Source organism: Solenopsis invicta, chromosome 2 (assembly GCF_016802725.1).
Source record: "Solenopsis invicta isolate M01_SB chromosome 2, UNIL_Sinv_3.0, whole genome shotgun sequence".
In the NCBI taxonomy this organism is placed as follows: Eukaryota; Metazoa; Arthropoda; class Insecta; order Hymenoptera; family Formicidae; genus Solenopsis; species Solenopsis invicta.
In genome coordinates this window covers 25,036,103-25,052,436 of record NC_052665.1, presented here as the reverse complement: position 1 = coordinate 25,052,436, position 16,334 = coordinate 25,036,103, and the positions used below count along the sequence as shown (strand labels likewise).

General features: G+C 37.8%; 1 protein-coding gene across 1 annotated transcript; it reads left to right on the top strand.

Annotated features, from left to right (window-relative positions):
* Positions 1-1,324: 1,324 nt before the first annotated feature.
* LOC105206860 lies at positions 1,325-4,471 on the top strand. Its single transcript, XM_026132266.2, has 6 exons — positions 1,325-1,932; positions 2,002-2,064; positions 2,150-2,288; positions 2,348-2,519; positions 2,602-2,961; positions 3,907-4,471. Exons 1-6 carry the CDS (start codon positions 1,361-1,363, stop codon positions 3,945-3,947), a joined length of 1,347 nt encoding a protein of 448 aa, XP_025988051.2. The 5' UTR covers positions 1,325-1,360; the 3' UTR covers positions 3,948-4,471.
* Positions 4,472-16,334: the final 11,863 nt, after the last annotated feature.

Sequence of the window (16,334 nt, the reverse complement as noted above, 5' to 3'; positions counted from 1 at the left end):
AGTTGTTTTTCGTAATCAGTTGAAAGTAATTAAATTGAGATGTTTCATAGCTGATTCTCCTGCGCGAGCCTTTGTATTGGGTCATAAAGGTCATGGAAGTATATTTCCGTGTTCGAAATGTTGGATTCGGGGAAATTGGCTTCGTCGTGGAGTAGTAGCTTATCGTGGTATTCAGCACAGGTCCCGTACAGACGAAGAGTACAGACAGCGCGTTGATGGAGAACATCATACAGATTCTGACTCTGCTTTGCTTACTTTAGGGATAGGGTTGGTAACTCAAACGGTCTTCGACTTGATGCACACTGTTTTTCTTGGTGTTGTCCCAAAAATAAATAGCGTTTTTGTTGACGGAAAATATAATCCTAATTTAAAACTTTCAGCCAGCTCGCTTAACATTATTACTACACGTCTACAACAAGTTAAGAATTACTGCCCTAAGGAATTTTCACGAAAACCTTATTTAATGAAAAAATATGGAGGATTTAAAGCTACGGAAAATCGTCAACTTCTTTTGTATACTGCCCCAGTTGTTTTTTATGGACTTATAAATCCTGCTGCATATAAACATTTTCTTCTATTACATTCCGCCATTCGAATTCTAGTCAGTTCTTTCTTATCAGAAGACCATCTTGATTTTGCACACACAGCATTAAACATTTTTGTAAATAGAGCAGAAGATATATATGGTCCAGAATTTCTTTCTTACATTACTCATTGTCTTTTACATCTCGTAGATGACGCGAGACGCTTTGGCTCATTAAATGAATTGTCCATGTTTCCATATGAAAATAATATGACGTATTTCCGCAAAGCTTGCCGGAAACCTGATCAACATTTGCAGCAAATTGTAAATAGGCGATTTGAAAAGTTACAGGTTACACAAAAAATACATTTAACTGAGGAAGAGATACGCGTCAGTAAACCGTGGGTTAGTCCTGTAGTTTTTGATACTCCCCTAGATAGTCGTCAATTTCAGGTCTTAGACACAGGAAAATTTCGTATATCGGTGAAGAATCAGGATAACACGGTAATATTAAAGAATTCAAAGATTTGTCTTATTCAGAGCATCATTCTCTCGCGTGAGCATTATCAGTTGGCGGTTAAAGAGTTTTGTAGAATTGAAGATTTTTTCGATGTTGGTTTGCCATCGTCTTCAATAGGTGTCTTCAGATGTTCTTTATTATTTGATGAAGTCAGTGTAATAGATCTCAATGAAGTAGAAAATAAATGTTTCCGCATGCCTTATTGGCACACTGAAGGGCATATAGATCCTATTATTGACGTCTGGATAGTTGCAGTCATTCTACATACCATAGATTAAGGTGCTTTCGTTAGGTGAGTTCTCTCAAATATTATTTAGATGAATCAACGAGGGAGAGGAAGAGGAGCGGACAAGACGCTGCAAACTTTGCGATCATTGAATGTGGATTTTGCAAAATATCGCACATTCCATTCTCAAGAAGGCGGAAAGAACACACAAGAACACAAGACACAAAACACAACTATACAAAGACACACAGCACCATTACAACAACATTTACAATCCCCGGCATTATCATCCCTGCATGCTTCATCATCGTCATTCTCATCTGCACATAAACACATGCCCCCTCCATCGGCATCAGTACATCATACACTCATCTCATCGCACTCACCTTTACCAGGTACAAAATTTACAGGAAACATTCATCCACCATCAAAATCATCACCACAACATAAACAAACATCACACTCTCTTTCATCAGCCACAAAATCATTCACACAAAACAGTCATCCATTATCAAAACCACATTCATCACCACAACATAAACATACATTATCACAACCACTACCATCAACCGGACAACGCAATCGCCTATCTCCAGCCAGACCAGGATATGAAAAAGAGTGGACGAAAGACAGGGAACCATCTTCTATAATACGATCTGTACAGTAAGTTTTAAAAAGGATTACAACAATAGGCATCTATATGCATGAATAAAAACATTAAATTTTTTTTAGAATGATTATGACACAACTACAACGGATGGAAGAGCGACAAATTTTGATTGAAAAAAAAATCGAGTAAGTATTAACAATTTTACATAAGAATAGCAAGCAACATACTATAAATGAATTTTTAATCCTATAATGTAATGTTTTCCTGCAGTGAAAATACAAGAGCTATCACACAACTGACGCGAAATTCTGCAATAAGAAGACCAATGAAGCCACAGGAAATCTTATTTAGAACTGTGGACGATTTTGTAGCCTTCGAAGACGTTGACGAAGACGTTTATAATGATTTGGTAAGAATATTTTTCTAAATATATATTTAATTCAGTTTACAACAAAAATTTTGTTACAGGTGGGATACTTTATTTATCTTGGACGGACCAATCCAGTTGATTGCGCTGCAGAATATTTTCGCAGCGTATTTCCTGAGGATGAGGAAGTTTCACCATACCTCACCTTGAATGGAAAAACAGGACCAGGGGGATGCAAATTGCGAAACAGTCGCTTTGCTCAAGCATGTCAAGGTTCGTAAAATAATATTGTTTGTTATATTCTACATTGAATATATATGACAATAAGTAAGGTGTTTCTCATAAATTTTTCCAGATGCCATAAACGCCAATAAATATTTTACCAACCTCAATAACGTCGAATTTTATGATGCTTTGGAGAAGGCTTTAAAAAGCCTTAAAACTAGGAAATGGCGTTACAATAGGAAACGAAAAGCTCCTCTTCAGAGAGAAGAAAATGAAGAAAATGAAGAAGTTCCACCCAATCAACGCCAGCGAATAGATGACCTGGAAGAGGACACGGGAATTGAAAACATCCAGGAGGAAATTGAGGACACTGGGACAATTGAGGAATCAGAGATCCAAGACACGGAGGAGGAAAACGCCGATGATATTGACACCCAGGACACGGAGGAAACGGAGAACAACGACGAGCAGGAATATTCGACGACAGATGGTAAATAAAGAAATTGGTATAATAATATATGATTATTATATATAATATAAATTATAAAATATGTTAAATTAAAATTATTAATCTTAAGGCTCTTGTTCCCTGCTATAATTATCCTTATTTAATAACATCAGAAGAGAAAAATGACACGTCGAAAATTCTTGCATGGTATTTTCAAATAAAGAGATATTTTGCACAAAATAACATTTCAGATTACTTCAGCACACTTCGAAAATACTTTGAGTTCTACACATTTCCCTTAACAGTTAATAAACAGTCATAAAATGAATGTAATGCAAAGCCTAACAATGTAAGCTTATGCGTAGGTACATAAACGTGCATGGTCAAGCTTTGTATTACATTTATTTTATGACTGTTTATTAATTGTATTATATTTATTTTATGACTGTTTATTAATTGTCAAGGGAAATGGATAGAACTCATACTTTTGAAGTGTGTTGAAGTAATCTGAAGTGTTATTTTGTGCAAAATATTTTTTTTTTGAAAATACCATGCAAAGATTTGAAATGTGTTATTTCTTGCTTCTGACGTCATTACATAAGGACAGTTGTAGCAGCTAGGGACCACTACGATAAGAAGACAGGTGTAGCATTGCGTATAATAATGACCAAAGAATAGGAAACAATCAATCAAATTTTTGTCCGGAATTGACACTTTGGCATAGTTTCTCCGTAAACAAAGTACAATATATAATATCAAAAAAGGTTAATCTAAGAAATTACATTATAAAGATATCATATATTAGAGGAAGGGAGGGGAGTCATGTTCCTTCTGGCATCTTAGATAAATATTTGATTAGTGAAAGAAAATTGAGTGCGCATCGTTGGAAATGCTATACCTATCTTATTACATCATGGCAGGGACCAGGAGCCTTAAATAACAAATATATAAAATAATAGTTTCTATTAATAAATAATATAATTCCAGATCTATACGACGATGACATAGTCCTTTTTGGCAGTCCATGAGACCCTTGTTAGCGGTATGTAATTTTGTATTTTGTATTTTTTTGTTTGGAGAAGCAGTAATAAATTTGGATGTGCTTCACAGAGAACGGCGGGGTGGGGCCGTTCTCATCCCTAATTCACTTCTTTTTTTTCAGGATAAATGATATGGAGAGGCAAATATTTGGTTGTGCCTCACAGGAAAGGGCGGGGATGGGGCCCTTTCCCTTACACATGATTTGTTAAAACTGTAATTTCATTCCAGGTCTGCGATGAATTATGTCTATACATATAAATTTTACAATAAGAATCAAACGCGGTAACTTGTGCACTTTATAATTTACTAAAATTTAAATAATTAAATATAATATAAACAATATAAATTATTTATAATATTTTTAACAATATATACAATATACATTTTTAATTCATTATCTATGCATTGAAGATGATCCAAAAAAAGGATCGAAATGCTGTTAATATTTTATATTGTTTAAGTATTTATAATGTAATAAAATATAAAGCGCACAATTTACGGTGCTGACTCTTATTGTCAAATTTATTCATTAGCTTTATATATATGTATATATATATATATATATATATATATATATATATATATATATATATATATATATATATATATTATAGTCTATTATCGCATTATATATATATATATATATATATGTTCAAAATAAAATAAAATCAGGCCCTGAGGGTCAACGTGGTTATTTGTGCGTGATTAATTAAAATTTATTTAATATTTCTTAACATTTTCGTCCGAGCATTTTGGCTTCGCATTGAGCTATCATAACCGGCATAACAAATACAATTTAATTTAAGATCGTGAGAGTATTAAATTTGTTATAAATATACGCTGATGATAGATCAAAATGCGTAGCTGAAACACTTGGACGAAAATGTTAAAAAGAATATTAAATAAATTTTGATTAATTACGCACAAATACCCACTTTCATTCTCATGGTCTGATCTAATTTTATTTTGTTTATTATCGAAAGTTTTAATTATTTAATTTGTATATATTACATATTGTCAATTATATACTTTTTAATTTATATTTTGTATTATAATAATACGAAAATTTTATTTTGTATTTATCATTGTATGTATAAATTACTATGTGTTTAAATGAATAAATTCTGTATAATTCAATTACATTGAAATGTTTTTTAAATGTATAACCTCTGCTTTATAATAATATAGGACGGAGAAGAAACCGATACGACAATGCATTCTCGTTCTAGTACGCTATTAGTACTGTGAGAGTACAGCGTACGATCATAACCCTTATATGAGCACACGGTAGCGCTACCGTAGTCCCACTGCGTACCAAATACGGTGTACTGGTAATGTACGCTTACGGTACGCACGTACGTGGTAGCTACAGTACCGATACACAAGGTACGACGTACGTTCACCGTACCGGTATTGTGGAAGTATTTTGCTATCTGGGATCTATTATATTGTACGTCTACGTCTACCGTACGTCTATCGCACGTCTACCATACGTCTATCGTACATCGACCATACGTCTATCGTACGTCTGTCGTACATCTACCATACGTCTATCGTACATCGTACGTCTGCCCATTTATTTTTACAATCAAAATGTACGTAATTTATCTTCGGGACGTTAATACCTCATTGTTCTTATAGTAAAATGAGAACACCTCTAAGCAATTTTTTATCTTAACATGCACATGCAGCTTAAATTTTTGATAACACAAGAGATACGTTTTATTAAGAGGTATGGCAGTGTTTCACACCAAGTGACCGTTGCATATTAAACACTTTTTATAACATGATCGCACTATTGAACATGCATCATACGTCTATTGAAACGATATCAAACATCTATTATACGTTTACGTCTACCGTACGTCTACCATACGTTTGTCGTACGTTTACCATACGTCTATCATACATCGACCATACGTCTATCGTACGTCAACCATACTACATTGTACTACAGACGTTCGAGTGTAGTACGTTTAATAATAGCATGCTAGACGGTTTGACCATACTATTATCAAACGTCTAACGTCTACGAATTACTTATGTATTACAGGGAAAGATAAAAATAAACCATAAATACATTTATACATTTTTTATTTTAAAGCATGTTTTTGACATTGTAACCAATAATTGTATAATTTAAATACATTCTGCATAGCACAATTTTTAACATGTTTTGCACATCGTATAGTGTTCACAGTATCCAAATTATTTAAAGATTTAATGTCTTCTTAATCAGCATCTACGGTCTCGATGATAACATTATTTCTTACATTGACATCGAGTATATTCTTCAGCCATTCTCGTTTTTCATGTCCCTTAATGTATACGATAGCCTCATCATCATTTTCATCATACACAGCTGTTGAAATCAGGTTCTTTGCCTTCGGATACTGAACTATTCCATCTTCCCATTGCAATCCATGGTGATAAGCAACCAACCAAGAAAAACAAAATCTTTCGGATTTTGTCAATGCACTTCATGGCACGGAATTCGTAAAAATGTAATGCATGAAAACGTTTCCTTGTTTCAATACCGCTACTTCTTTACAATAAATTTTTTTCCAACGGTGAATCCTCGCAGATCCACAAATGTTGGCACAACCATGACAAGTAATTTTTCAAGACTCTACCATATCACAAAATATCTCGGTATTTTATTGAAGATATTTGCTAACGCTGCATTTTACATGATTTTACGCACAACGTTAGACAATAGACAGTATACAATTATACGATCATGTAAAATGAGACAATAGGTGGTAGCACAGTCTAGATATACCAGTTCCGACACTCCATTTTTTTTGATGGGACAAATTTCCAATGCGCATGCGTCAGTTTGTACAACACAGAGAAGATGGCTGCTCTTACAACTGTAAAACATAAACGAATTCCAAAACTTCGATCACAGTCAAAAACACAAGGATAAAGAAAATAACATTAATTAAACAAAACGTGTTATATAAATTGTTATAAATTATTATAATTAAAAATTATTAGAAATATTTAACTTTAAAATTTTTGTTAGAGTTAATTAAATAAAACAGTAATAAATTAATTTATTGTATGCTAATAAAACAAAATAATCTTTAAGGTTATTTAAACATTATGTAACTTAATAATAGTATAATAATAAAAGATTTAGTTTATTCTTAAATAACAATAAATTTTATGACTGTTACGTCTGGCGAGAAAATTTTTATTTTTCCGCGCCATCCGTACTAATAATAGCCTAATTAGAATCCGGAAACATCCTCCGATCAATTAAATAAATCCTGCATCAGTATCAAAAATCGATATCGCTCGATCTCGAATCTCATACGGCTTGGCTACATCGCGGTGCCGCCCCCTCGACGCGCAACACCCGCGAGCGTCCATCGGCGCAAGACAAACATCGTGCGCGCCGACCCCTCGGCTCGCGACCCCCTCTGATACCGCCAAGCTCCGCGCGTTGGAATTCTATTCATCTTTCCAATTTAATATAAAATATTAAGAACAGCAAATTTATAATTATCGAAACGTGATCCACTCATGGACGCTTGCCACTGCTGCGCCATGCAACTCCGATCGAAACAACTCTAAAATCACGGCCAATAAAAATGCCAAATAATTTTGAATCAATTAATCTCTTACGAACGATAACAAAACCTTAACTTTTTATACGTAAAACTACTGCATGTGTTTGGCGCATGTGTATCGCCTCGCACACTCTCAATTATAATATAAATTCTATTAAATTCTATTAATTTTCTGAGCACTGGATTTCGCGTCGGGGCTTGGTATGCGGTGCCCCCGCGAGTCGCGATCCACGGAGAAGTCTACAAGCGCTCGCGCGATATAGGCGCAAGCCGCGCGGTCGCGGAACGGGGCGGGCTTCTAAGGGCCACACGTTACGAAAAACTATCGCTCCGAATTTTCCGCGAACCTGAGGAATCGTCCCGCGACACCTCTTGCCCATATCCTTGCCTATATAAGGAGCGAAATCGGAGCACGAAATTCAGATCAGTCTCGTTGGTCGAGTGAGATTCGCTGTCATCGGCGACCGCCAACGTTCAGACCTCCAGGTACGATCTCAGCGACGGAAGGGTTTTACTCCTGACGAAGACGTTGGTCTTCGGGGTGGCCCCGGTCGGATCGCCTCTTTCCCTCTCCCTCCTTCCCACCAGAGATCCTGAAGGTTGAACCACACCTAGCGTTAGCTAGAGTATGGCCTCACTCGTTTCTCTGCCTCCCTCCCTTTCATCCGAGCGTTGGAGAAGACTCGCGAAAGCGACTCTCGGACGTCTCCCCTCTCTCCCTCTCCTACGGCGTCGAAGAAGACTCGCTAACGCGACTCTTCGACTCCTTCTTCCTTTCCTATCCCGTCGAGGAAGATTCGCTAGCGCGACTCCTCGACGCATTTACCGTCCCCTCTCTTCCCGTATAACATCCATCTCAAAGGGGGCGTCTTAACGGGTGACCACTCCGACCCAGCGGATTCGTCTCTCATAACGTTGTAACGATGCACCTCCGCATCGTTCCCCCTGGGGCCACGAACCGCTCCCCTGTCCGGCCGAACACCCGCCGGACAGACGAACAGGCGCTACGCGCCGATAATCGCCTCACACACGCGCGCGCGAACGGTCCGACAAGCGCGCCGTTAAACGCCCGAAGTCCGCGCGCACGCGCACGGATTCGCATGCTCCTGGCGTTGGAGCGACAGAGAGGCGTACGCTCAAGCGAGAGCGCGATACCGGACCGATCTCGGAGCAGCGGGGATGCTGTATTCCGAGGAGAACCGAGCTCCACTCGAACATCCCCGACTCTCCGAGATCGGGGTATAAAAGGCGGACGATCTTACAGAGAGATCGACTCTTCTCCGGTCCAGCCTCCGAGCCAGACCCAGGAAATCCGCGTGGTAGAGTGAGCTCTGTCACCGCTGAGAGATCTCGGCGATTTCCGATCCCGCTTTCCCGGCACTTAGGGAATCCGAGTGGTAGAGCGAGCTCTGCCACCGTTGAGAGATCTCAACGATTCCATTAAACCCATCTCCGTTCGAGAGTCCGCGGTAACGACTGCCACCCAGGGGGTAGAGAGATCTCTGCCTCCATCGAGAGATCTCGAGGCAGCCGGCACCGACTCACGTCGGGGATTCCCTACTAAGGGAATCCCGCCGCGCACCTGTCGCAAATTCGCGGAACACCGGCGCGGCTTCTAACGTAGGGCGTCCCGACCCGCGCGCGTCGCGGATCGACAAGGCCGGCGACGACGTAAACACCGTGGAGCCCTAGCGACGACACCGAACCAAGAGTGAGCGAGACCGCGCTATCGTGCGCTCTCTCATACCGGCCGCGGGCCGAGTGCGAGCGAGAATGTAAATAGATCCCCGTTCTGTAAATACCGCGTCTTATTATTGTGAAATCGCGTCACCGTACCGTCGCGGATACACCTCGTGTATCCCCGAACTACGTGAGCATATTATCAGCATTATATCTCAAATAAAGTAGTTTCTCATTAAACGCACGCCCGATCTCGGAATTAATTAACCCGGCAACCTTCCTTCGAGCCCTGGCTTCCCTGAGCTCGTCCGCGCTCGGACAAAACACAGGTTGTTACAACGTATACTCAATCATTAATTTATCTTACTAAAATTCGTAGATCTTTCATACTGAGCTCTCTCTCTCTCTCTCTCGCGTTAAAGTCGTCTCTTCAGAAGACTGGTAAGTCATCGGCTTCCTTATACATTTACGTGGCAATCCTTCTCACTGATTCGATCATGCATCTCCTCAAGGAGCTAAGGGTAGAAGAAAGGCACACCGTGCCTACGTGGGCGGACGAAAACGATTCTTTCGTAAGATGATCCGCAAACTCAACGCTGCGGGCAAGTTCGACCCGTCGGTTTTCCCGCCTCCGCGGCTTAGCCCCTTGCCCTCTCTTAGAGAAGTGGACGAGGCTCTGGGCTACGGATCGTCCCATACCCAGGAGGTTCCCTGGAACTTGGGGAACTGCTCGACTGAATCCCAGCTCCCCGTTTTGGACGACGTAGTCGTCTCACAAGTAACGCCAGCCAAGAGCGTTAGAGCGGACAGGAACCCGCGGGTTAACCCGGCCAAGGCATCCCCCGATCCTGTGCCGATTCGGGTCCCTACCAGGCCGCTGCCTCTCAGGCTAACCACGCGGAAGCCAGCTAATACAAGTTTCACTCGCAGAGGGCCCCGGATTATTGAGAACACCAAGGCACCATTCAAAGTCCGGAGGACCCTTTCGGGTTACTTCATAGTCTCATAACACGCGACTACCATGATATTGTTCAACTTCCTCATTTCACATACGAAAAATATATACACATTTATATTCAACTATCGTGCATGCTCTGTCATTCATTCAACCCCACGCCAAGCTCAATCACGCATGTCCGACCTCCTTCGACTTTAGTAAAAAATTCATTAAACCTTCATTACATATACATATATATATATATCCTCCCAAAATATCTCCTAGTACTTGCATAAAAGAATTGTCGTGCGTCGGGGCGTGTCACCGCACGATTCCGAGGCTCGACTGGTGACAGCTGCCTAAACACCAAAGAACCAAAAGATCTACGTCCCGGGATCGCAATATCGCGAATCCGCGGACGTAACAATGACAAAAAGTTATTCATTTATTACATAAGATTTGTACGTTTTTCAGTAAGAGGCACGTCCCAGCCAGAAATGATTAGTCGAATCGACATCGATTCGACGTCAATTCGACGTCAATGCGTCGATAAATGGTCGATGGTCGAAAACTAATCGATATTTTTATCATTTTCTACTTTGTCATAAAAATTGTTTATTGAGTAATTGCAAATATTTTAGTGAAATTTCTATTGACTTTTATTCAATTTTACGTAGATCAACATAAATTGGAAGGCACAGTATATATTTTACTTTTTTATTACATTGTTTTTATGCACTAAAAAGTTGAAATATCGGAATGCGATATGTGTTTTTTGCATACACAATTAAATCAACATATAACCTGTATATAATCTTGATCTGCAAATTGGGTAGAGATGCATATATATCATTTGCATGATTTAACAATTTTTTAATAGCAATAAATGGATCTTAAAAATTGTTACATTTGTTATAAAAAAATGACACTCGGGAAAAATTTTTTTTTATATATAATCATTATATAATTATGTACACATATATATAAATTATGTCCGTATATATAATTATATTATATGTAATTATATAGAATTTTATATAATTATATGTATATTTATTTACATATAAATATACATAACACAAATATAAATTACATGTAAATATATATAATCATATATATTTATGTTTGGACATATTTTATATATAAAATATTTTTTCCCGGGCATTTACAATGAATATATCACTAAGCTGCACTAACATTTTTCATACACATGTATATTTATAATAATTTTCATATCTTATAACATTTATAATTATTATAAGAATTCATCATATTTGAAATTTTTCTAAAGGAATTTTTAAAAACCTTAAAAATTGTCAAATTTTATAAGCTTTCTATGAAAATGTAAAATGAGAAATGTAGAAAAAAGATTTTGTTATTATTATATTATTATATTATTATTAAATATATTCTCGAAATGCGCCCACATTGATTATTATCGTGCAAACAAGGTTGATAAATTACGACTATTACTATTATCGAACGGCAGTGTACGGTAATATAAGTATGCATCACTTACGTTACGCTTTTAGACTTGGCGTGAATTGCAATTGTGTCTCTTGAATGGTTGCGTTTTACAGTTGAGTGAGCGCTCACTGTTATTGGTGTATTCTTTAAGAGCTAAAAGTCTGTTTGAATATTTTACTATGTTGATTTGATTTTATGTTTTAATTGTGAAATAGTTTGTTCTAGTTAAATAATGTTTTTTTTTTATTTACATTATTATATTAGTTACATACATACATTATTATATTAGGTACATTATTTTTCACAAATAAAAGTAAAAGCCAAAGAAGAATTTAAAGTAAATGATAGTGAAGTATTGTATCCAGTTATAATTGCAGCTATTAGTAATTCTCTTGCATGTAAATACAATTTTCGAGGCGATGGCAATCAAAAGAGACCTTTTTGCAAATTACTGTTGTGGGAAGTTATAGGTGAATACATACTACTTTATAAATTTTATTTGTATTTTTTATAACAGTAAGAAAATACTGTCTTCAAATATTTCTTATTTGTGTCTAGTAATTTTACACAAAACATTTTATTTCTAGGCGCAATTCAACTTGTTATAATCTCATCTCTAGATATTCCCAGTGAGAAATGATGACAAAATCGACGTCAATTCGACATCGATTCGACATCAAAATCATCAAAATGATGTTATTTCGATGTCGATTCGATAGGTCATTTCTCGCTGGAAATTAGTATTAATTCGACATCAAATTGACATCAAATCGACTTGTCGAAGACTGGTCGAAATTTAAGCCCATTTTTAAGTCAAATTGACTACACATTTCGATCGTCAATCGACCAGTGTTATCGACGTCGAATCGACGTTGATTCGACTAATCATTTTTGGCTGGCACACATTTGATATAATTTGAAACAGTTAATCATTTTATCCTTGTTGTTTGCTAATGTTGAACAAGGATGAAATAATTTGCACTGTTACACTGGGTAAATTTGTTTTTTTGTGGAACATGCATAATTCATCTATGGCCGGTATTCATAGTCGATTCTTATATTTAAGATCATCTTAAGTATCATTTTAAGATGCCATCAACCAATCAGAGAGCCGTATTAGCATCTTAAGACGTTACTTAAGACGATCTTGAAATAAGAATCGACTATGAATACCGGCCTATAGCTCATAAAGCATAAAGTACTTGTACAGATCCCAGGACCGAAAACTCATACTTAGATATCGCCCGTTCCAAAGCTCGTATGGACAGTTTATTGACTTCATTTAACGTAACATGTGGCATTTGCCACTGTACTTTGAACAATTCAATTTCCGGTTCCGTTGTTCTATTCGTTCCTACAATGGAATTGTTATCATTGCACGCTTGTATCAAAATTAATTCATGGCGTGCGTTAACAACCATGCGTTTGTAATCCTTGCAAAAGCCCAACAGTAAATTTAGCCGCACGTAAAAATTGAAATAATTTGTCCCATCCGGCATTCTACATTATCATTCCGTTGTCAAACGTAAGAGATACATAATTCTTTATAGTACTAGTAATTCTAACGTTTCTGTTGCGATCTACACCGTTAATTTCATATCAAATTTCATCAAACATGAACGCTACACATTTATTTCCAAATTTTATTTCTGATGCTTCATCGTCATCATCATCATTTTTTTTTCACTAATCTTTTTTCGACGTAGAGAAAACTTTTCCACGGCAATGTGTATAAACTCTGTTGTTGTATAGGTATCTTTATTTTGTCGCTATGTCCAAACGTAGTGTTGGCGTACGGATTATACGAGTAAGTTTCAATCTTGACGGATCTTTGCTATCGTCAAAGATCGGGTCACCTCTAATGTTTAGAATATCAGACATTTCAGAAATTTTGTACGGTGAATCCCACTGATCTAAAATATGCAACGTTTGATGAGGTAAGTTTCTTTTTACCGAGCAATTGGATATTCTTGATTGCTATTTTTTTTTATTGTCCTGATCTTGTTGCAAATTGTGTGTCGCTCTTGCTCATTCAGCACGAGCATCTCACGTTATCGTCTTCGTACGTGCAATCTAACAGTAATCTCCTTTCCACAGAAATCAATCAATCGACCGTTTTGATCCACAATGCGAATAGTCAAGTCAGTAATGCTCCGTACGACGATCGGAAGGTAAATGATCTGTGCAGGCGTTCCCAAGATTTTATACCCGGGAGGAACACTCGGTGAAAATTCATGTATTGTATGCACGCATTTGTCGTTGCTATACGCACCAGCGATCATGTTACATTCTATGCCAATGATGATTCTATGCCAATTGATTATATTTATAGGTAAATCCGATTTGTGCTATTGTCGAGGTTCAAGCATACGATTCGAGGAAAATCCCAACAGCGATCCAATGTTGTCGGAATAAAATTTATTCAATAAGAGCACTTGATCTTGCTCTTCATCGTATTATTATTGGCACGAATCATAATTTCATTTTCCTTGTCTTCATCAATTTTTTTATGAAGCAACTTCTTCCTAGTAACATCGTTTGGAACATGAGATATTGCATGTCTTAAATACTTGTCAATGTCACGTCGTTCGTACGATCCTTTAGGAATAATAATTTTCTTGTCGTTATTGTCATAGTAAAATTTGTTATTCGAGTAATTTATATTAGGTATCGTAGGTATTGTAGGTTTCAAAATCTATCAGACCTCGTAATCACCATTGCTTAAATCTACAGTTGGAAAGTAGCGTACCGCAAGGATGCTACTCTTGCCAGTTAGTGTAAACGTCAGTGACATGTTGTATACAGAGTTAAATAGCGAAATGTTGATCTTTAAATTGATTGTCGACCAATTGTAGAAAACGTAGGCATAGTTGACCACAATTGCTTTGATTGTAACGTTGATAACGCGCGTGATTGTACGTGTCACATCACTATTAAAGTATTGTCCCAATTCTTGCGGTGGTCAAAGATTACCAAAACTGTCGAAATATATAGCACGATTTCCCCTCTTTGCATACGCCACCCAATGAATACCCGGTCCTTCGATACTGTCCAAATTCATGATACCGCTCTCGTTTTGGCGTGCTTCCTCCGTTGGTAATAAAGTACGCATGAAAATTTCTCGGAAATATGGAATGTGCATAGGTTTTGCTAGTTGAAGTAATTTAAGGTTTGTAGTAACACCTCGTGGCATTTTTAATGTTTCGTTGACATTTTTTTTTTCCTTGTCGATACTCCTTGACCGCACTTATACGGAGCGAGATAAACTCCATGACCTTCCATGACACGATTATGACGTTTTAATTCCTCCAGTTGACGCTGCGCCGCTTTGTTATCATTTACGGTCTTCGCTACTCCAGCCGCTCCTCCGACCAATGACCCAAGAACTCCCAACAATGGCAGGAAGATACCATCACGTTTTGCTACCGGAAATATCCACTTGCGCGTTGTCTTCTTCTTCTTCGATTTCAGACCCATACCGATTTTCATCTTGGTCTTCATAGCCGCCCAAACTGTTGTCGCAACAGCTCTCTCTCCGAGACTTGAATCTCGTTATAATGCGTTTCTGTGCTTTCGAGGCGAGTATATTATCAGCCACGTGTCTTTTCGCAAGATCGTTGCTGTGCCAATAGGCTATATCATGCTCACGACACGCTGCATCTAATGGATTAATGCCTCGGTCACCTCAAGCCAATCGTTCTTCTAAACGTGTTCCTGGACCGCAATACTGATAACCGGGGATATGTAATTCGAAAGGAAGTGCATTAATCGCGCGATTTAACAAGCTGCAGCCTTTTGCAGGTATGCGCAAGCAATTCTTTCTCAACGGTGCCGGACCGTCTATATGCGTATGTTAAGATGGTAAATTATATCTAATGTTTGAAACACCGACGGTACTGCTGAACCCCCAAATCTGCTTTTATATGCTTAGGCAATTTGTCCCATAAATGATTGATGTAATTGTGAAACTTTTGTAACAAAACAACTTTTGGTATATATTTTAACTGTTTGCTAGTCAAACTGTGTACATCACAGATATCTGACACGATAAGAAACATTTTGCATACTGAGCGATTTCACTCTACGCGCATCTATAAATAGAAGCTACCGTCAATAGAAATTTTTTAGTTTATTGTTACCGTGGAGGAAAAGAAAATATGCGGTTTGTGCGATAACGGCAGGCAATCAGAGTACTTAATTTTGATGATAAGATAACACCTGAAATAAAAACACACAGACATGGAAATATGCTACCGATTTCTATACGCGGCATTATTTGCGGCCCGTCAAATTGCGGCAAGACAAACGTGTTGATAAGCATGCTGGAAAGTCCGCACGGTGTACGTTTTGAGAACATGTATGTGTACTTGAAATCGCGTCAGCAGCCGAAATATCGATATTTGGAAAATTTATTAACACCGATTGAAGAAGTTGGGTATTTTGCATTCTTCAACAACAGTGACGTCATTCCTTCGAGCAAAGCGTTTCCAAATTCCATCTTTATCTTTGATGATGTGGCATGTGACAAGCAAGATACGATAAGAGAGTATGCAATGGGTCGACATGCGGACGTTGACTGCTTCTATCTTTGTCGACGTATGCCAAGATACCAAAGCATCTTATACGTGACAATGCGAATTTGTTAATCATGTTCAAACAGGATCTCAGATCGCCAAACGTGAATACTCAATCTAAATCAAATAATTGCAGAA

Bases quoted from the DNA above. Each gene is read 5' to 3' on its own strand.
- LOC105206860 (XM_026132266.2), top strand. From the start codon at position 1,361: ATGAATCAACGAGGGAGAGGAAGAGGAGCGGACAAGACGCTGCAAACT. The intron at 2,289-2,347 runs GTAAGAATATTT...ATTTTGTTACAG, and splicing joins AAGACGTTTATAATGATTTG to GTGGGATACTTTATTTATCT. The intron at 2,962-3,906 runs GTAAATAAAGAA...ATATAATTCCAG, and splicing joins GGAATATTCGACGACAGATG to ATCTATACGACGATGACATA.